The sequence below is a fragment of the Alosa sapidissima genome, chromosome 5, assembly GCF_018492685.1.
Source record: "Alosa sapidissima isolate fAloSap1 chromosome 5, fAloSap1.pri, whole genome shotgun sequence".
NCBI lineage: Eukaryota > Metazoa > Chordata > Actinopteri > Clupeiformes > Clupeidae > Alosa > Alosa sapidissima.
The window spans coordinates 1,449,294-1,471,044 of NC_055961.1; the positions used below are offsets into that span (position 1 = coordinate 1,449,294).

The 21,751-nt window shown below is 42.1% G+C and overlaps 1 protein-coding gene across 3 annotated transcripts in view; it reads left to right on the forward strand.

Moving 5' to 3' along the window:
• Positions 1-221: 221 nt before the first annotated feature.
• The window catches only part of rb1 (retinoblastoma 1), a 69,759-nt gene continuing 48,229 nt past the window's right edge, over positions 222-21,751 (forward strand). The window contains exons 1-17 of one of the 3 annotated variants that reach the window (XM_042093770.1): positions 222-593; positions 1,170-1,290; positions 1,390-1,493; positions 5,141-5,275; positions 5,850-5,888; positions 6,179-6,228; positions 6,445-6,642; positions 7,843-7,967; positions 10,245-10,322; positions 16,022-16,131; positions 16,232-16,309; positions 19,052-19,139; positions 19,539-19,655; positions 20,370-20,426; positions 20,518-20,549; positions 20,674-20,747; positions 21,324-21,511. In XM_042093770.1, coding sequence (XP_041949704.1) covers positions 478-593; positions 1,170-1,290; positions 1,390-1,493; positions 5,141-5,275; positions 5,850-5,888; positions 6,179-6,228; positions 6,445-6,642; positions 7,843-7,967; positions 10,245-10,322; positions 16,022-16,131; positions 16,232-16,309; positions 19,052-19,139; positions 19,539-19,655; positions 20,370-20,426; positions 20,518-20,549; positions 20,674-20,747; positions 21,324-21,511 — 1,710 coding nt within the window. In that variant the 5' untranslated portion in view covers positions 222-477. The remainder of the gene's footprint in view (positions 594-1,169; positions 1,291-1,389; positions 1,494-5,140; positions 5,276-5,849; positions 5,889-6,178; positions 6,229-6,444; positions 6,643-7,842; positions 7,968-10,244; positions 10,323-16,021; positions 16,132-16,231; positions 16,310-19,051; positions 19,140-19,538; positions 19,656-20,369; positions 20,427-20,517; positions 20,550-20,673; positions 20,748-21,323; positions 21,512-21,751) is intronic. The other 2 variants (XM_042093771.1, XM_042093772.1) reach the window with 2 other exon arrangements.

Sequence of the window (21,751 nt, forward strand, 5' to 3'; positions counted from 1 at the left end):
AGTAGCAAAATAGATATAATATAATGAGGGAAAACGTTTTTAAGACCAGCATTATTTTATGAATAACACAGAACTGCGAATTCCCCATGTATTTTACAACCCTCACAGCGTAAATAAACTAGAAGAACAAAAACTCAATGTCCAGTGCGTTTAGCTCGAGTGCCTGATGTTCAACTGTGTAATGAACTGTGAACGCAGCCACCTTGTCGACGGAAGTGACGAACACAAGACGGAAGTTTCGTTTCTCGTTTTTCCCGCGGTTTGACATCAGCTGAATATTCTCCGAATTCAGTGTTACAACTACTAGAGTGTTTGGACGCAGTGTGTCTTTCAGCTTTAGTAATATCGCCATACAACAACAACAACTGCAACATTTCCATTAAAACAGCTACGGACATTCTGCTTCACGGCTAGTATGATAAAGTGCTGAATATATTCAGGAACCATCTGTTTTAATCTAACATTAATAGTACGAATATGCCTCCTAAGAAGCGGACGCCACAGAACAAGGAAATAAAACAAAACGTCACCAGTTCAGATAATGTAAAGTCTCCAAGCAAGAATTCAGATGACTCTGTTGTGTCCACGCCTAAGTAAGTACTGCTTCACTCGTCTGACATAAGATCTTTGATGGATACTAGTAAGCCATGTTATGAATGTCCTGTCAAGGTCCCACCAGATTCTGTTTTTTACTTCAGCGCTCGCTAGCATGCTAGCATAGTTATGTAGCTCGCGGACGACTGTGGCAAGCTAAATAATCGTTCACGAAGTTAAACTTTATGGATAGATGTTCTGGTTTGAATGTATATATAAATATACCAACACCACAGAGAACTCCCTTGTCTGGCTTTTAAACGTTTCTCGATGAGATGCAAAATATGCATTAGCGTTAACGTCACTGCGATAACGTTAGCTGTTATCCAGGCATTATTAAGAAGGCAAATGTGCCATTGCTAGCTTGCTACTAGCCAGCTATATTAACGACATTCAGTTGTATTTACTAGCTATCACGTTTGGCTGTCATATTTATCTTAATCTCTCTTAAATATTTTTTGTTAATTTTATGAAAGCTGTGTATGGCTTAGCTCGGTTTCACGTTTAAATACCCATACCCCCACCCCGTGCTTTAACGTCATGGTATGTTGTTTTTCCGTGGTGTATTCCTCCAGGCATAGAGACAAAGAAGTGGATTTCGTCAGCCTTTGCAAAGATCTCCAGGTGACAAATTCACTCTGTAATCACGCCTGGTCAATATGGAAGAAAGTTTCGGAATCCACGGAGAAAATGCCCGTATGTTTTGATCACTTCACAGCTTTAAGATTCATTAACATTGTAGCCACTTACAGCTGTAGCAGTGTGTAAACGTCTAATGCTCTTTTACACTTGTAGGACACAAACAAAAAGATGTGGGCAGCCTGTCTGTTCGTGGCTGGAATAGACATGGATGTCTTGAGCCCCAACTTCACAGAAGTGCAGAAAGCTGCTGGCCTCAAGTAAGAACTACTTTTAACTTTTACATGTATGTCAGGTCAAGTAAACAAAATGTTATTGTCTTTCCTTCAGTTATAGTGACATTGACAGATGCACCATGGTGATGTGTTTTTAATGTGTCAGTTTCACAATATTAGACACTCAGCTGCAAGTGAATGGGTTAAAATGTGTTTTTGCCATTTGTAGCACTGTGGGTAGTGCATAAGGTCTGTTTAACCCTTAGAACCCTAAGCTGTTTTTAGGGCATTTTCACTACCTTTATTCATAAGGATTTATTCTGGTCATTGTAAGTACCACACACACATATTATATATTGTTTTTTTCAGCAGAGTCTAGGCTATTCAGATCTGCCATCATTTCATGTATTAGTACTAGCATTGAGTTTATTTTGATTTTTAAAGAATTAAAATAGAAAAAGCGTATTATAAAAATTTCAACATGTATCTCACCACAGCAAGCTCATAGCTCTACATGCATTTCATGTGTGTGTAGGGCAGACTGTCCTGAATCGGGCAATATAATTGCCATGTTCGAGGGATACTCTGGGGCTGAGCAATTTACAGAAATATGTGGTGTGTAATTTACGGAAATAAATGCCATTTTTTATTTAGTGATGAAAAATGACCTTTCTGCGCTCCATATCTGAGACACGAACTGATCTGACCTAATTTGACTCGATGTTGCGTGTTAGCCTGCGTGCCTATGGTGAATGCACTCATAATGATTCTCAACTTTTTACTGCATTGCCATGAACGGCAAAAAAGGTGTTTCTTTGTTGAACAAATTGGGATGCAATGTGAGCCTTGAATTGGATGCGATGCAGGAATTTGCTAGGATTTCAAAACCGGATTATGAACATGCTCTGCCATAGAGAAACACACGATAGCGTTGGATTATAAACATGCTTTACCACAAGAACAGACAAAAACGTGGGGTAAGCCATGGTACCAATGGATAGCCCTGTGTCCCCTCTTTCATCTGATATGCTTGCCATATCGATGTGATCACGGGTTCGCGAGTAATTCAAACGAGAGTAATGGGTGTGCAGGTGAACGCAGAGAAGTATAGACTGTAAATATGATGCAATTTGATTTAATTTCATGATTTTTTTTTTTTTTTTAATTTTCATACTTGATCGTACAGACAAGTGTGTAGTCTCTTTTGAAAGCCCCACTTCTGCTCTGTCATGCAATAAAGGTTTCATCTCGCTACGATGAACAGTTCCGGAGCAATGTAACAGAGAAGAAAGGGTGTGTTTTTTTGACGCACTTTGCGTCAATTGGGTTCTAAGGGTTAAAGGACCATTGTAAGATTTTGTACTTGTACTGCTTTACTGCCATGAGATTGATATGGCTTGGTTTATAATTGTGAAATGTATTTTCCAATATTGTTTTTGTGTTTTGAAATGGCTGTTGTGTGTGTATGTTCATAATTGTGGAAATGGTCTGTATTCTTTCACACAAACTCGCACAAACTCGTTGTATCAGCGATAGCGGAGATACCTCACTTCTGTTGATGTTCAAACAAAACAGAGAGCTAGTTTGCTACTCCCTCCCCTGCAATTGAAACTCCTAAACACGCATTTCGTCGGTTATTGGTTGAAACACTTTGTTTTGGGTCATTCCGTGTCAAATCACCCAGTGGCTGGCAGGTCACCCTCTCCCAAAAAATCTGACAAATGAGTCTTTTCCTTCCTCTATTCCTTTGTTTCTTGAATATGTTCCTTTATGACATTCATTTTCCAACTTCTTTCCCAGATCACATGGAGACAAAGCACTGATCGCCATCTTGATGCTTAAAGTTTCAAAGGGCTGTAGTTTTGCAACGATTAGTTATACAGATATACTATTTAAGATCTATGCATGGATTTGGTCTACAAACACCTGTGATTTTTTTCACCTGCCAAATTGTGCTGAAATTGGGTGATTTCACACGGAATGACCCTTTTGCCTTTGAGTGGTTGCCAACCTATGTTGGTAGCAATTGTTTTTGTGTACAGATCTCCGAGCCTAGGCTGCCTACAGAGACGCGTGTTTTTGACGGCCTGCTTATGGGGTAGGCAGCTAGCGTATCGTTAGGAAAGATTAGATGAATGTGATAATTTATGTTTGGGCCTTTTTTGGGCCTGAAATCGCTGATACAACCTTTAACCAAATCTCCGTTTAGACCAAAGATTGTGGCTGCAACTCGTCCACTTGAAATCAGCCCGTTGCTCCAACAGCGTGTTCTAAAGTTGAGGAGCTGAAACCGTAGGGATGCAACAGCATCGTTAGCCAGCTGGTTACTTGGCCATCAGTGAGCCAACTAGCCGTAGATAACTAGTGTAACGGATGCCAGCTAGCTTAGCTGTGCTTGTGGAACGTTGGTAAACCTCACTCCCCGACGCCTCAAGAGTGCTGCTGGCATGCAAGCTCAATTGTTAGCGCGCTCACCTCTTGGTCCAAGGTGCTGCTGTTCGTGGGTTCGAGTCTGGGCGTGTGCAGGGCTCAATCGCGCAGGTTCAACACAACGCAGGTTACACTAGCTAGAAGGCAGTGAAATTACATCAGTTTTCATGACATTGAGCATGCAGTTTTTGACTAAGGGTGTAACGATACAACTGCTGGTATTCTGAAAAAACATAAGTAGTCCCGTCTCCTCAATACTATGTTGTGTTTTCTGTCTCAATACTGTGTTGTGTTTCCTGTCTCTCCTCAATACTATGTTGTGTTTTCTGACAAAACGTCACAAAAGTCATAAAAAGAGTCACAAAGAGCTAAAATGAGCTATGGAAACTATGAAAACCATTTTCTAAGTTAGCATTTGACAGTATCTGCTATGAGAACAGTGTTCAGAGTTAGCATTTGGCAGTATCTGACAGCTATGACAACAGTGTTCAAAGTTAGCATTTGGCAGTATCTGACGGCTTCACAGTGATTCCCCAGGCTACAGGTGATTGTTTTACTTTAGGTTTGGGGGACATGTCACGCTAAACTGACATTAAAATTAAAATGACGAGCCAAAATAGTAGGCCTAACAACCCTGTCCATCAAAATGACGGACAATGAAAAAATCTAATGCAACCTCTGCTCCGGAGCACTAAACGTGCAGTTTGACAGCAACGCCAAAGAGCCAGACTCGTTGTTAGGGCAGTCGGAGCGCATTCTCAACCATGGTGACGGTGCTCTCACACTGCACTCTCCCTCGGGAAGCGTGCCCATGCACAGCTCTTACACGTGAGTGTGTGTGTGTGTGTGTGTGTGTGTGTGAGTGTGTCAGCCCTGGGAAACAATGATTGTGCCATACTCTGGAACAGAATCTCGACTGGCACCCAATATTATTGTCCATTTCCCAAGTGTAACCTATGATGACGTGCCCTCTCATGGTCAGTAGGGGGAACCGGATAACTCCGCAATCTGCTCTAGCCTCGTTTTTGTTGTCTTCATGATTTCCTTTTTAAACATTTCTTATATTAAAATATTAAAAAGGAAATATAAATGATCAACAATGACGAGCCAGCTGGACTAACCAATCCCCCCGCGCGCTCAAGATGCGTTCCCAATTAAATGGAGCAGCATAACATTCAAGTTAGAGCTGCTGCATAGTGGAGATTGAGGGACATTTCAGTGGATGTTAACGTGTTTTTTTCTGGTTCGATTTCCATGTGCAGCGTGAAGCAGTTCCTTGAAGTGATGAGGAACTTGGACGTGAACATTGACATCATCAGCTCCAAAGTGAATTCTGCTGTGAGCAAGCTGGAGAAGAAGTACGACGTGTCCCTGGCCCTCTACCAGCGCTTTGAGAAGTGAGTGAGCTGGGTGCATATGAACTATGAGCTCGTTATCTCGTGCCTTTCTGGAACTGCATTAGTGTGTGTGTTAAAGAGGTCACATTGATGCCAACATTATGGTATTAAGTTCAGATTGATGGAAGATATGAGTAAGTAACTCTGGTCCAGTTATACCAGTTCCCAACCTTAAGATGGCAGCAGTGAGTTTGTCAGCGTATTCAGTCAGCTTTTCTGCTATGGAAGCAAACTGTATAAAATAGCATGGAACCCATAAATAATTATGTCTGACCATATCCTTAGGCCCAGTTCTCTGGCCCAGGCTGGTCTTATCTCATTTGATGAAGACAGTGTTCTAATGAGCAGTGAACAGTGTTCTAATGAGCAGTGAACAGTGTTCTAATGAGCAGTGTTCTCATGAGCAGTGAGCAGTGTTCTCATGAGCAGTGAGCAGTGTTCTATTGAGCAGTGAACAGTGTTCTAATGAGCAGTGAACAGTGTTCTAATGAGCAGTTATTGTTATTACATAGCAGTGTGTCTAATATGGGAATTATAATGTTTTGTTTTAAAAAATATCCCTTGTTCCCTCCAGGATATGGAAGGATATCTACACAGAGCCCTCGGAGCCAGAGTGAGTTCTGAAGATTTCTCTTTGTAATGCAATAATGCAAGATTGTCCAATCATTTGGAACAAATACAGCCATGCAGGTACTAGGGATGTAACGATTATCGCGTAAAACGGTAAACCACAATAAAATTGTCGACGATAACAATTACGGTTTTGATTTTAAATATCTTTCACGGTGTGAAAACCGTGAAGTTAAATTTTCATACCGTTACATCCCTAGTAGGTACATTGCGGTGCATTGCAAATCCTCTCATGTGTTGTGCGTAAGTAACTGACAGGCTTTTCCCCCTCAGGAGTACAGAGCTCTTCAGCAGCATCTGGACCATGTTCATTCTGGCTAAAGGTACGACCGCACTAACTAATAGAGCACAACATGTTCTCCCTGATCACCTTTCTCTACTTTCTTAAACTCCGCTAAAACAGAGTTTATTCATGCAAGAACGTCTCTCTTGATTTTTCCGTGGATCCCTTTAGTTGTTCTTTCTCCACATCCAAGCGCACTCCCCTCTGACCTCTGTGCTGTGGGTGGCTCTCTCGTCTTTCTGTCTATGTGGTGCAGGAAGGTTTCTGCAGATGGAGGATGACCTGGTGATCTCCTTCCAGTTGCTCATCTGCGTTCTGGAGTTCTTCATCAAACGCTCCTCACCCTCCCTGATCAAGCCCCTTTACAGTGAGTTCTTCATCAAACGCTCTACACCCTCCCTGATCAAGCCCCTTTACAGTGAGTCCTCACCCTCCCTGATCAAGTCCCTTTACAGTGAGTTCATAGACTACTTACTCAATCACGCACTGTCTTATCATAATAAACATTTTTCTTTTACATGAGAACTGAATTAGATAGATAGAATAATAAACATGAGAACTGAATTTGATCGATAGAATCCAGGAAAATGGTTACTGCCGCAGTCTCAGTTTTAGGACCTAAACTTTATGTGGACAAACTTTGGGCAACATCTAATACTTGTAAAGTATTTTTGTTCAGTTAATTTTGCCTTTGATTCCTTTACTTGTTACACTCAAAAATGCCTTACTTTGTGGATGGAAGACAAACATGTTCTCAGTATGACTTGACCATTATCAGTTTGCTTTGCATGCCATTGATTGTATTTGATCTGGAACAAAGTGCAAAAAGAGTTCTATTGAGGGCATTGTAAGGTTTCTTTTTGTACCCACATTGCACCAATCAGTATATTTTCTACGATAATTAATGTTGTGCCAATATTTTACGTTTCCACAACACTTGAATATAAATATATTAAGGATAAAACAAGGTGTGCATTTTATGGTCATTCTCATAGGACTGAAATGGTACGTGGGGTAGCTAGTAGACACATGGAAAATCTTTTTGGGAATAGTTCATCATTTAGTGTATGCAATGGAATTCCATATTCCTACTAGCTACCATTTTAGTCTTTTTAAAAAACTTGTCCTTAAAGGAGAAGTTCGGTGTAATATTGATCTAGTGTGCTGAAACATGATACCGAGTGTGAACTTTTGTCTCATAGCTCATCTCGGCTTGTCCCCTGCACTCCGAAATCTGGCGCTAGTTAGCCGATGCTACCAACATGTTTTCAATCGGGATGCCTCGGGAATCGGTCTAGCCATGCAAATAAATCACTCTTTTATACCATTTACGAGGCTCAAAGTAGCTCCACACTTCATTGGTAGACTTCCGAGGGCCCTGACATTTAAAACGAGACATTGAGAACTTTGAAAAAGCACTGGTAGTTTATTTACAAGACGATTTATACAGACAGTACCTTCACGAAGTTTACCGTTCACCGCCATCTTGAATTTAGTCACGATAAGTCGAGCGACGAGTACGAATGAACAGGTATATTAAGGGATCAGATTCCAAAAATAATTCTGTGGAAATGCATGGATTCCACTTGTGATAGCGGATAGATAGATACTTTATTCATCCCATGAAACGTGTGTGTGTGTGTGTGTTGTATAGGTGCAAAGATGACCCCCACGCGGAGCTCCCGGCGTAACCAGGGCAAAGCCAAACCGCGGCCGCCGGAGGCAAACGAGCCGCTGCTGGAGGTCATCTGCCGGGAGAACGAGTGCAACCTGGACGAGGTACGTGCTATTTATTAGGGCCTGGACGAGGTGCGTGCTGCTTATTAGGGCCTGAGCACCGGAGGTGCGTGCTGCTTATCTAGTTATTTCCTTTGGTGGAGGACGGCTGGCGGTCACTGGTCGCCATTTTAACTTGGAGGTTATTCTCTTGCTGTAAGCCGCTTTGGATAAGCGCTTTGGGTCTGCTAAATGAATAAATGTCTAGAGGGCTAACTGGCTCATATACAAATAAAATAAATAACTAAACAGTGGTGGAGGCCCATGTGTGTCTCTTCATATGTTAAGAAATGTTCCCCTTTCTTTTCTGTTTACCCTTTTAATCTCAGGTCAACGCTAGTGCTGAACGATTAATTTTATTTGCGATAAGATCACGATATGATGAAAGATGATTTTCTAAGCGCAGAGGCTGTGATTACACTGCGCAATATATGACGTCACCACCGACGTGCCACTGACTCTGCACAGTGCTCACCAATCGTTGAAGAAGCAAAAAACGTAAACAAGATGACCAGCTAACAGTGTCAAGAAAGGTCTGAGCAGTAGAGCTACTTTGGTCCCAAATAAACCTCTTCATTACCTTTCCCTGGTTCTAGTTCCTTTCTTTTATTTCCCCTGTGCTGCATCTCTCGCTGGTAACTTCGTTAACTTCTCCAGCTGACTTAAAACTATTAAAACTCTCCTGAACAGCAGCCATTCACCTGTGCTGGTAACTTTGTTTACTAGAGTACAGTAACAGAGGGGGTGTTTGCGATATCCAAGGGGGTTGGCGGTGCAAAAAGTTAATTAATTAATTAATGTGTAATGTTATCTGCGAGTAGTTGACACCGCTAACCACCAAAAACCCAGCTGTTGTAACATTAACTTACTAGCTAAGGCTCTTAGGCTACATGCATGCTGCTAACTGCTGATAACTTTGACTGTTTAAAAAATCCTCAGTGTCCCGTCGGCAGGACTGTTACCCCCCCCCCCCCCCCCCACACCTCCCCCCAACATTCTAAAGCCATATGTAACATAGTAATGTTATACTCCATTTCAAAGCTCTTGGGAATCCAAAATGACAACTTTTTTCATGTACAATCTATATAGTACTTTACATTCTCAGATTAATCTTATGTCTCAATTAAATTTGATCCAAAATGCCCCCCCCCCCCACCCTCCGCTTTTGGTGCTACCCTGACTTCTGGCTGCAGTGTAGCTGCAGCACAATAAGTAGATGCAACATATTGGATACTAAAATATTCTCAAGAATCCATAGACATTGAATCTTCATATTGTATTATCCAATATTAGTTGTACAGATGTATAGTCTGTCTTATACACACAAATTGAACCAACAAAGTAAATGCAAAAATAGACTTTTTTGTAATTATTCCATATTTTGAGTAGTCAGTGTATATCAGAACACCTGACATACAATCTAAATAGTCCACAAGAAACCTCAAAGTGTTACCTTTCATTTGAGACCAGGATTATGCTTCTACACAAAGGGGTTCATGTGCAGTTAGCATTTGATTGTCAGTATGCATTTTGGATAACAAAAAGTCCTATGGGGAGTTTCCATAGGCATGAACAAAACGCATGAGCATACCTTGGCAAATAATGGTCTAAAGCACTGATATTTTCATTCTATATTGATCTACTTTTGCACACAGCTTCAGAAGACCTGGTGCTAGGGCTCAGTTGTGTTTCTAAGTGATATCAAGTGACCTAGAGGGCTGAAATGTGGTCAGTTCAGAGATGCTTGTATTGAGATCCATGTGGTTAGAGGTTTGTCTCCGTGACTGACTTTGTTGTGATAAGAACAAACTAGTTAATTTGCATGCATGCGTATTGAGCTTTAGTGAACACCGAGCTGGACTGTCATTTGACCACATTTTGTGCTGCAACAATCTAGTTTAAAAATAATCGCCTATTACATCGCAATCGCAATACTGGGAGAAATAAAAACGCAATTAGATCATTTAACAAAATCGTTCAGACATAGCCAATGGTAATATCTGACCGGGAAGTCCACTGTGCCATTACAAATGCTGCAGGCTTTCTCTATAAGCACTCTCCACATTCCCTTTTCCACTAGGGCTTTAAGAGTATTCAGATTTACTGCAGATAGTTCCATAATGTAGAAGGCAGTGCAAGGGCATGTCATCATTAAGAGATCTCAAATCCAAATGTGAGTTTTATTGGAAATGTTTCAGGCTATTTGCATGTATTTTAAAATGGTAGTGTGCCGTGCAACAGTTCTTGATCTGAATATTTTCTTTTGTCTTTTTTTTGCAGGTGAAAAATGTTTACGAGACTGTCTTTTCTCCCTTTTTGGAATCATCAGGCTTTTCAAAGTCTCAGGACTTACCAAAGGTACCTTGTCATTGCTGAACATATCCTGTGTATTATTAAAAAGTTATTAAATGGATAGTCGTGTGAGCTGATTACAATGTTAATCAGTTAATGTTTGAAATGGGCTACATCAATACAATTTATAATACAGTGGGTCCCCGTTAAGTTTGGACGGGTTCCTTCATGAATCACGCACCCCATTTTCTCAGCAGAAATGGCACAAACTGCAGTTGACACAAACAACCACAAGGTGTCACTTGGGTGCCACTACTATTTTTGATGCGACTGACTTACTGCTTCCATGACGCAGCGGGGGCACGGGAACTTAAATTGATCACGGTAGTTTAAGCTTACACTTGACAAAACATTCTAATATGAAAATGTAGATGCAATTGTTGTAAAATGGTGCAGCTCCTTTAAGAAAGCACCGTGTGCAGGGATGGAGAGAGCGAGAGGGGATAGGCCTATGTGTGTTAGAACTTAGCGTGTGGAAAAAGTACGTGCTGTTGAGACTGGAGCGAGTCATATTCAAAATAATGCAAAAAAAAGCAATTATCCTCATTCATTGCAACCAAAGCATGCCTGCTTGCCGACCTTCAAACGAAAAATATATCAAAGCACCTTTTGCGTTTGAATGTAGCACGAAAAAATGTTTAAACAGCTGGACAAATGATTTAGCTAATTGATTATATAACCTGTACACCAGCAATTGTTGAACATTTACCTGTACAAGTACATTGACAGTAGCCCAGCCTAACAGCATGTTGTAGGCCTACTGTAGAAATTTCACTTAAATTGCAACCGCAACATGCCTGCTTGCCAACGTTCAAACGACAACGAAAAAGATAATAAAACAACAAGAGGGTTGAGTCTGAATGACACTGAGTTTTTAGACACTGAGTTTTTGTAGTTAAGAAATATTTTCGTATAAAAAAAATGGTCATTCTTCAATCTCCTTCACTGACGCCTATGGAAAAGGCTTAACGTCCCAAAACAACGATCAATGATCATCAAATTTCTCTCTCACATTGCTCCTCATAACCATCTATAAAAAAAGTGTTTTTTCTTTTCTTTTTGAGCACATCCGAATCCCAGGACATAACGCACTGGACCTTATAATAGGCTCGAGATATAATTCCAAAGGGGGCAGATAGGGGCCACTGCACTTAAAACTTAAAAAGATGAAGCTTTCGAACTTTGAAATTACGATCAGTGACTGGCATCGGGTGAACAAAGCTTTTCGAAGTTGAACAGGCTATTAAAAACTATTTGCGCACCTCCATGTCACAGGAGAGACTGGGCTCTCCCTTCTATGAAAAAGACGTTAGGCTACCTGCAAACTGGCCTATGATTTCATTGCTGAGTTTGCGGCAAAGCAAGAAAATGTTTTTTTTTTTCATGAGTCAGGATATGGCGAGTCAGTGTCATTTATTTGTCCAATGTTAGCCTATAGAAACAGACCAGTACATCTTATCAATAGTTTGAATGTCGTGTGTGTTTCTGCTCATTGACAAATACCGTTCAGCACAATGATTCATGCCCAATTAATTCCCCCTGTTAAAGTGTTCGCCTTTGTTACACTATTTGGTTTCGTGATGTAGCCTATGATAAACACCATATGGCCAAATATGTGACTCAGCTAATGTTATAGGCTATACAATTGAATTTGCCCTCTTAAAGGCAAGCTGGTGTAGCTTATTAGACTAGGCTACTATTAAAATACACCGACGGTAGCCTTGGCTATGTGTAAAGTAAGCTATCGCATGATTTCATGCACGTAAGTTCATGCATCTGTCAAGTTCGCACAGGGCCTCGCATCCCCTTGCGACGGCCCTGCAGCTCCTTCTAAGACAGCGAGGAAAAAGTTAAAATACGCGATAAACCCGGGAAAAGTTGACAGGTTTGTTTCGGTCCCGGTGATTATTTGTGAAATTGTGCAAACGACAGCCTTTTCAAGGCATTTCAAGGAAGGAGTCGTAGCATGCAAGCTCCCAAATTGACCCAGTAGCCTAAGGCATCAATAAATTGTTGGGACTGGGGAGGGTCATGCGTTTTTTCTCAATCACTTTGGAGGGTCATAGAAAAAATTCTTGCTGGCGAGGGAGGGTCACTTTTTTGACTAACGCTCCCAAAACTCCTCCGGTAGCCCCTTAATTAAATAAATAACGAACAGTCCCTAATTGATTAATAGCCTAGGCCTACACCAGCAATTGTTGAACATTGACCTGTACAGGACATTGACAGTAGCCCAGCCTAACAAGCAAATGTTGCAAAATACATCAAAAGACGCAATTAATCAGAAATAAATAATGTAATCTGCATCGCTTTATTTAACAAACTGCAAGCAACAAGAGCATTGAGTTCGCTGTAAGGCCAAACCCAAGAGCAAAGCCTATCTGTTAAGGCAGTCGATAGGCTATATAACGAGCTGTGTGCCTGGAAAGACGATAGATGACGGCTCTGGTCATCCCATACCCTCCCCCCACTTCCTGTAGCCTACCATTATGAAGGCCTGTAGCCTAAAACGACTCGTTGCCGTTTTGTGACATTAAGCTTTTTCACGTTAAGCCCCCCTCCCCCATCCCCTTCTTTCACAAGCAGTGGGGGAGCGCGGGGCACAAAGTAACACTTTTTGGTAGACAAAGGAGGGTTCTCCGCGCTTCTGTCGTTTGGCCACAATCCGTTGCAACCAGGCCAGGACAGATATTTTAGAGAGGAGAGACGCCGGTGCAGCTAAGATGTCTTCTTAATTTTCTTTATTCTTCAGTAAGAGGTGCAGAACATTATTAAACTTTGACTAACATTTCGATGTGTCGATGTTTTTGACTAACGAACATCGAAACGTTAGTCAAAGTTTAATAATGTTCTGCACCTTTTACTAAAGAATAAAGAAAATTAAGAAGACATCTGAGCTGCACCGGCGTCTCTCCTTCTCTCTAACACTTTTTGGCTTTGGCTAAATATTTCTAAAATCATTTGAGTTTCACTAGTCACATGTTTTAACAAGGAACACTTGTTATTGAACTAATAACAGACGTGTGTCGAAAATTGACTTTATTTTCCATACGGAGAAATAACATATGCAGAGTCTAACCAAGGCCAATCTTGCCAAAAAAGCCCTCAAACCTGAAAACACATGAGGCAAAAGTGCAAAACATCACAAAACTAACTAAACTAACACACGCATATTTTTGTATTGCAATCATTGTAGCCTACAGTTGTAACAGCGCGTAACAGTCGTTTTACTCCCTGGATGCGCTCATTATAAAGAACGTTTAACGTGTCCCAAAAACAGCTATCAATTAATCACCAAACGTCTTATAAACAAGTATTGCCAGGAGCAACACCTTGCAAAAAATGATAACAATAGGCCTAGGCCTTTATATGGCTCTGCTCCTGCCTAAATTCGAACTCAGAACTACCTGAAAGTTGCAGACCTGTTCTGGAAATACGTGCATTAACCCACTCGACTGTCAGACAACGCTATCTGCTTCGAGTAGGCCTATTGGGTAGGACTGTAGCCTACACTGGTTGCTGTGGCACAGTCTTGAGTGACCGAATTAATTTTCCTTTGTCATATGAATGCTGTCATTTTGTTAACATTACTGTTAAGGAGATGCTGTAGGCAAAGGCTATATTTGACCTCATTAGTGTAGTAAAACAAATCAGAACTATTCACAAGGTTTCTGGGCAGCATATTTATGTTCTGTTAGCAAGCGAACTTCTCATGACTACCGACAAAGTAGCCTACTGCCAGCTGACGAAGCTCTCATTTTAAAACATTACTGAGAGGCTGAAACAGAGATATGCCCAACCTCCCCTGCTGTGGGGCCCTCTGATAACCACCCGCTAGCCTCCACTGAAATGCAGACCTTGGAGAAACATAAACAACCAGCTCAACAATGCCAAGCCATGTCCACTGGACAAGATAAGATGGGTGCTGCTAAAATGACTCAAAGTCAATCACTGGCGTCAAACTCCCTGGAATCTCAGCAAACAAATGGATGTGATGAGCATGAGGAGATAGCACCTATCAAAGCTGCTGAGAGGATATCAGAAAGGAACGGTCATTTACATCACTATACAATCCCATAAAACCGGAAAAAAATCAAATAACGGCTTCCAATGCATTTCTATGGAGCCGTAAGGTGAAGCTGTCGGACTTGATCTACATGTGCGGAGCTACTGGACTACCATTGGCTCATCCGCGTTCGATTGGCGGGGCTTGCGATAGGTCAATTCCGGAAGTGAATTACCCATTGTTTAACTCTTACACGACTCGTTTAACAGCGTAGACGACTTGGACAGATCACTTCTGCTTCACAAGTTGTTGAGAGCAGAAGTCTTCAGAGACTTCAGAATCTTGCTGAAACTGATCAAAGTGCTTGGTGCACTAGATGCTGGAAATGCATAGTTCTGGTGATGGGGCGATTGTGGCAGCCAAAAAAAGTTAGTTACCATTCAGAGGAAATTCCATGCGACTATTCAGAGTTCAGCTGTGTTTATTTCTTTGTTGTTGTAGTGCAGTGCCCGTTAAAACATGCCATTCCTGTAGAAAACCCGTAGCCCAATTACATGCCCGCAGGGATGCCTGGTTTAAAAAATAGGATGATAGGGGGAAAAAGCCAATGTGTGCTTCTTTTACCAATATATTTAACAATATATTTTGCATTACTAATCCAAACAACGTCAGACCTGGCACTGCATGTACTTCTGCCCGTAGCAAGACGCCTACGTACAGACTGTAATTTATAGATAGATAAGTTTTGTATTGTTTCTTTGTTGTATAAGTTTTGTGTTTCTTTGTTGTGCACTCGGGTCAGATTTACACAAATAAATTATAAATAATACACAAATAAATATTTTCTAAGAAGCAGAAGAGAGAATTTGAGCTCAAATGTTCTAGTGGAAGCAGCTTGGTGCTGGGGCTGCTGAAAGGCTGGGTGGGAGTTTAATGACTTATCATCTGTACAATCTACTCCAGATAGAAACAGTAAAGGAGCAGTAATGTGTTCATGCTGTTCTTGTTTCTCTGGTATTGTTGTATCACTAAGACATTTGCAGAAACCGTGGTTTGGTTTATGCCAGAGAACAAGTGACCAAAGACTATTGTGAAATAGCCCCCACTGTGCTGTCTCCATGTGGTCCCTGTTGCTTCACCCTCCAGCCCCCCCCCCCCCAGTCCCCACCCCCAGCCCTGCACCTCCGCTCTGACAGGTGGCCAGATGGGTTCTAAAGTGCAGGCCTGTGTTTGCCCTCTCACAGGGATGCTAGGTAGATGGTTATATGTGCTGTTAAATCACCCTACGCCATGCTTCCTCAGGGAAATTGATTTAACCAGCGGCTATTGCAGCGGCTATTCCAGTGGCCGCCGGACGTGGGTAATATTTGCTTTGACCCAACAGTGGTTTGCTGGAAGTAATCTCAAACACATACCCTATAAATTTCTCATCATGCCGTGTCCTGGCAACTGGATGAAGTTTTGGCATTGACCTTTTACATTGTCAATGCAAAGCATCCATGGCTCTGAGGGATTAATATTTGATGAATATGAGGTAGACTTGTTTATATTCAGGAGGTGTTCAAACAAGGGCTCTGTTTGAACACAGGACTTACCTGATCATGTCATATCATATCAAATGCACAAGGGCTGAGAACTGTATACAAGAAATGAGCCATTAGGATTTCAGCCCTAATACTAGTTATTCTGTTCCCCTCAGTTTGAAGAGCTGTCAGCGAAGTTTGAAGAAGTTTCTGTAAAAACTAAAGACTTTGATGGCAGACTGTTCCTGAACGGTGAAGAAAAATGCAGCCAGGAGAAAACGGACATGTAAGTCACACACGAATGTAACAAAAATATTTTTCAAGTTACTTTACAAATGTTGAAATGATTTCAATGTGTTTTCTTTTTGTTTTGTTTTGTACTACAGTGGCCATGTGGAGAGTACCCCTAAGAAGAGTGTGTTTGCTGAGGAGTTCAACCCAGCTATTCTGCAAACACCCGTCAGGTAGCGCAAACACTCATTCAGCCCAGCTATCCTGCAAACACCCGTCAGGTAGCGCAAACACTCATTCAGCCCAGCTATCCTGCAAACACCCGTCAGGTAGCGCAAACACTCATTCAACCCAGCTGACTGCAAACATCTAGCCTTGTGAGACCATCCTGATCTCGCAAGCTTCAGTTTTCCACTCACAGATCAGTCTGGCATCTTTCCGATAGAGAAATCGGGTTCAATTCCCGACCCGTGGTCCTTTCCGGATCCCACCCCGACTCTCTCTCACACTCACTTCCTGTCATTCTCAACTGTCCTATCACATTAAAGTATAAAGCATACAAAGACCAAAAAAAAAGAGCACTTCGTTCATCTGATTAGTCGATTTGGCCCGTCGATAATCAACATAGGTGGTGATAGACAGGTGCTTTATCCAATCAGCTAACCAGTATTTTCACCCCTTCCCAAAAGTTATCCAACGGAAAGTTCCCAGATGGACATGCAGAGCAAATGCAAAGCATCCAATCATCTCAACTCCACAACAAGACAACATCCTTCTTTACTCTTAATACTTTAGAAAAAAGATAGATGTTTCTTTCTGTCCCGGAAATAGAAAATGAAACAATGCTGTGGTAGCTACTTTGTAATTGAATCATACTTATCTATTATCTATCGTTTCTCCATCACTTAAATAGAGACATGATCTGAGGAATAAATTAAGTGAAATATGTGCATCTCTAATGTGGTAGAAAATGTATCAAACATTCGAGAATGTTCCATGAAGATCGGCATATCAGCCTGACAATCGTTTTGCCCATTCGCAGCACATTAAGAGTTAATCATTTTGTACATTCACAGCAGATAAAGAGTTAAGGGAGGTGGGTCTTCAGTGGCAGTGATTCAGGAGAACTTGAACAAGTGCACCTCTGTGCTGTCAGTAGACTAGAGCATATTACGCCAACACTGCTGTCAGTAGTTTCAATAGAGCATATTACTCCAACACTGCTGTCAGTGTCTGCAGTAGAGCATATTACTCCCACACTGCTGTCAGTAGCGTCAGTAGAGCATATTACTCCCACACTGCTGTCAGTAGTTTCACTAGGCCATATTACTCCAACACTGCTGTCTGTAAACTAGAGCATATTACTCCCACACTGCTGTCAGTAGCGTCAGTAGAGCACATTACTCCCACACTGCTGTCAGTAGCGTCAGTAGAGCATATTACTCCATGGGAAGACGGAGTTATTGCTTACGGCACTATGCGTTCTCACTTGACTCCCATGATGCCTTTTGGGGGTTGTGGTCACATGGACCTCTGCTTCACCTCACAGATGGGATAAATGCAGAGACCAAATTGCTTGTATATGCAAGTACACTTGGCCTAGAAACTTGACTTACATTTACATAAAGCTCTGGGCTAGATGCAGGTCAAACTCTGGTGTAACAGAGTTTCTTAAACCCTTTCTGGAACACCTATTTGTGTGTCTGCGTGCATGTGTCTATCCCTGTGTGTGTATGTGTCTGTATATGTGTCTGTCCCTACGGGCATGTGTATGTGTCTGTATATATGTCTGTCCCTGCGTGTATGTGTCTGTATATGTGTCTGTCCCTGCGTGCATGTGTCTTAGGGCTGTCACTTGTGAAAAAAATCCTGTTCGATTTTTGAATCGATTGTAAAATCGATTTTTCGTGTCTAAAGACGTTTCCATTTTCAACGGCAAATATAGGCCAATCCACAAACAACTAACAGGCAATAGGACGAACGTAAAGAGGGCGCTTGTAGACGCAAGCCAGCAATATTTCTGATGATTTATTGGCGTGAAGTTTTGTGCACAATGACAAACAGAAGTGCAACATTCTCGAAAACCAATAAGCCGAGTGGACTGCCATTGCATCAGTGACGAACATTACTTCAGTCTTCAACGTATGTGTCTGTGTTTACGATTAGAAATGTCAAACAAATTTCGCCTACATAGAACTCGATTGCACAGTTTGCATAGCCTACCGCTTTGTTCTTCTCCATAGTTTGATATACCAAAAATCCGAAGTACTTCCACATCAAACTCCTCAAGTTATTAGGGCCTATCACTCGTCTCTTTCATGTTGCACAGGTTGATCGCGTTGTCCTCCATTTTTTGGCAAAACACTAGCAGCACAGCAGCTGATTGAAACAGATGTTTCCGGGGCGTAAAATTGGTGGGAATTTTCTTTTTAGCTTTAGCAATGCTTACTGCACTTCGGAATTCTTTTATATTCTTATTTTCTTGTTTGTGTATTTTGTTACATCTATCCTTTTTATTTGTTTAATTCGTTTAAAATTAATAGTGTACATATTTGGTTAAAATCGATTCCCAATTTTAGTTTTTGAAACTTGTGTTGTTTGGTCCAATCGATTGTGCAATCGATTTTCGAACGTAAAATGACAGCCCTAATGTGTCTGTATATGTGTCTGTCCCTGCGTGTATGTGTCTGCATGTGTACATTTTGAGTGTGTGACCATATAAGGATGTTTTGGTGTGCTTTGTGGCCAAGTATCTCAGTGTATCCCCATTGAGGCGATTGATAAATTAGTGCTGTAACCTCAACTTCACTGCAGCTTCATTATGCTGTATTGGTCCTGTAACTACAACCAGCGTTGTGGCAAGTGTGCAAGTTCCTTTATAAACTGTACTGTCTTATGGTGTTGATGAGACTGTGTTTCCAGGGCAACCTTATACTGTACTGTCTTATGGTGCTGATGAGACTGTCTGTTTCCAGGGCAACCTTATACTCTGTCCAGCAACTCCGGGTCTCCCTCACCTCCGCCAGTGACCAGCCCTCTGACACGCTCATGACCTACTTCAAGGTGGGTGGCCATTTTAGAACGGTGTAGGCCTCTAGTGGTTACTAGACGTGCCTCTATCGGAATCTACGTTTTGCATCTCCACAATGATTTACAGTCTGTGACGTTGTAAGACTTCGAAAGTTTAGGGAATAGCAGTAGTCCATGTTATTAGGACCAATCCAATTACCCTCTCCCCCCTGTGCAACTTCTGAACTGGTAATCACAGTTACACTGTTAATCATTCTCAATGGTCCTTTAATTAACCTTTGTGTGAATGAGCACGTAATATGGTTTAGTGGTTGTGTGTGTTGTGGTTTAGTGGTTTGGGTGAGCGCTCTCTGGGTTAATTAGTAAGGTGGTGAAGGAGCACGTAATGTGGTTTAGTGGTTTGGGTGAGCGCTCTCTGGTGGCTGTTCTCAGAACTGTACGGTGAACCCGACGGAGGAGGTGGTCAAGCGTGTGAAGTGCCTGGGGGAGCTCTTCAGCCAAGCCTTCGCCCAGGTGGTCAGTCCAGGATGCTCGGGCCTCGGCAACCAGGTACCGTCACTATGGAAACCTCATACGGAGTCGTTTAATGTGATAGAAAAGTGGTCTCTGTGGAATGCAAGTTATCAAGTTGGAATGTTTTTTTCTTACCATATTAATATTTTGACGTGACCTCAAGTTATTAGTTTTGGCCGGTTGGCCTGTGTTTTAGGATTGTTTCTCTGATGGCTTACAGTCTTTGTGTCCCTGTGTGTCTGTGTCTGTCCCTGCATGTCTGTGTCTGTCTTCCTGCATGTCTGTCCCTGCATGTCTGTGTCTGTGTTTGGCTGTGTCTGTGTCTGTATCTGCATGTCTGTGTCTGTGTCTGTCCCTGCATGTCTGTGTCTGTGTCTGGCATGCCTGATTGTCTTAATCTAGATGATGTTGCTATGGCTGTGTTTGTAGTGCTGTTTAGATTTCTTTGGATTTAGATTAAACTTTATTGTCATGGTGTCACTTTTTGTAGGAATATGTGCAGTGTGTTAATAACAGTAGGAATGTGTGCAGTGTGTTAATAACAGTAGGAATATGTGCAGTGTGTTAATAACAGTAGGAATATGTGCAGTGTGTTAATAACAGTAGGAATGTGTGCAGTGTGTTAATAACAGTAGGAATGTGTGCAGTGTGTTAATAACAGTAGGTTGGGGGCAGTTGGTTTGCTATTGAGTGGATGTTGGATGTTGGAATGGCAGTGCTGTGTCTCACACCGGTCTCCTGCATTTCTAGAGGTTCGCTCTTGGTGTGCGGCTGTACTACAGAGTGATGGAGTCCATGCTGAAATCGGTAAATCAGCATAATAGTCATAATATCCAGGTTCAGTTTCTGGGTTTCCTGCTGCGATTCCTAACAAGTTGTTCTTTTCCCTGAACCACAGGAGGAGAAGAGGCTGTCGGTACACAACTTCAGGTGAGCTGCGAGAGACACACACACACACACACGCCATATATGATCGGAGGAGCTTGTTTATTAAAGCAAATCAGAGCCGCAGAGGCACATGACTCCCCCTCGCCTGTGTTTTATTCCCCGCCAGTAAACTTCTCAACGACTCCACATTCCATACGTCCCTTCTGGCGTGTTCCCTGGAGGTTGTCATGGCAACATACGGTGAGTGACTTTGAGTTTAGGGCTTGAGCTTGCATGTATGATATCATGTGGGTCATGTCACAACTTAAAAGTATAAAAACCTGGTTTCTCAAGTTAACATCATGTGATTTACCAAGTTAATGTGACCGTTATGAATGCGTGTGCTAAAAGCTCCTCATTAGCATTATTATTTGACCATTATTTTGATTCATTCCTTTTTTTGCCATTTTCAAGTAAACTGTGTTTGTTTGTGTATGTTTTGCTGTGGCAGGTAGCGGTCTGTCCAAGTAAACTGTGTTTGTGTGTGTGTGTGTTGCTGTGGCAGGCAGCGGTCTGTCCAAGTAAACTGTTTGTTTGTGTGTGTTTTGCTGTGGCAGGCAGCAGTCTGTCCAAGTAAACTGTGTTTGTTTGTGTGTGTATTGCTGTGGCAGGCAGCGGTCTGTCCAAGTAAACTGTGTTTGTTTGTGTGTGTGTTGCTGTGGCAAGTAGCGGTCTGTCCAAGTAAACGGTGTTTGTGTGTGTGTGTGTGTTGCTGTGGCAGGCAGCGGTCTGTCCAAGTAAACGGTGTTTGTGTGTGTGTGTGTTTTGCTGTGGCAGGCAGCGGTCTGGCCACAGAGACGGACCTGAGCTTCCCCTGGCTGCTGAGTGTGCTCCAGCTCCACAGCTTCCACTTCTACAAAGTGATCGAGAGCTTCATCAAGGCCGAGCCCAGCCTCCACCGCGACATGGTCAAACACCTGGAGCGCTGCGAACACATGATCATTGAGAGCATCGCCTGGAAAACGGTGAGTTACCGAGGCGACGGGAGGAGAAACACTGCTCTGCTATACTGTACTGAGCATGCAGACATTCAAATCTACCACTACCATCACACACACTCTCACTCACACATGCTTGTCATGGTTAGTTACACACACTCTTTCGAAAGCATGGTTAGTTACAAACACACTCTCATGCGCGCGTGGCATGGTTAGTTACAAACATACTATTTCTTGCGCGCGTGACGTGGTTAGTTGCAAACACAC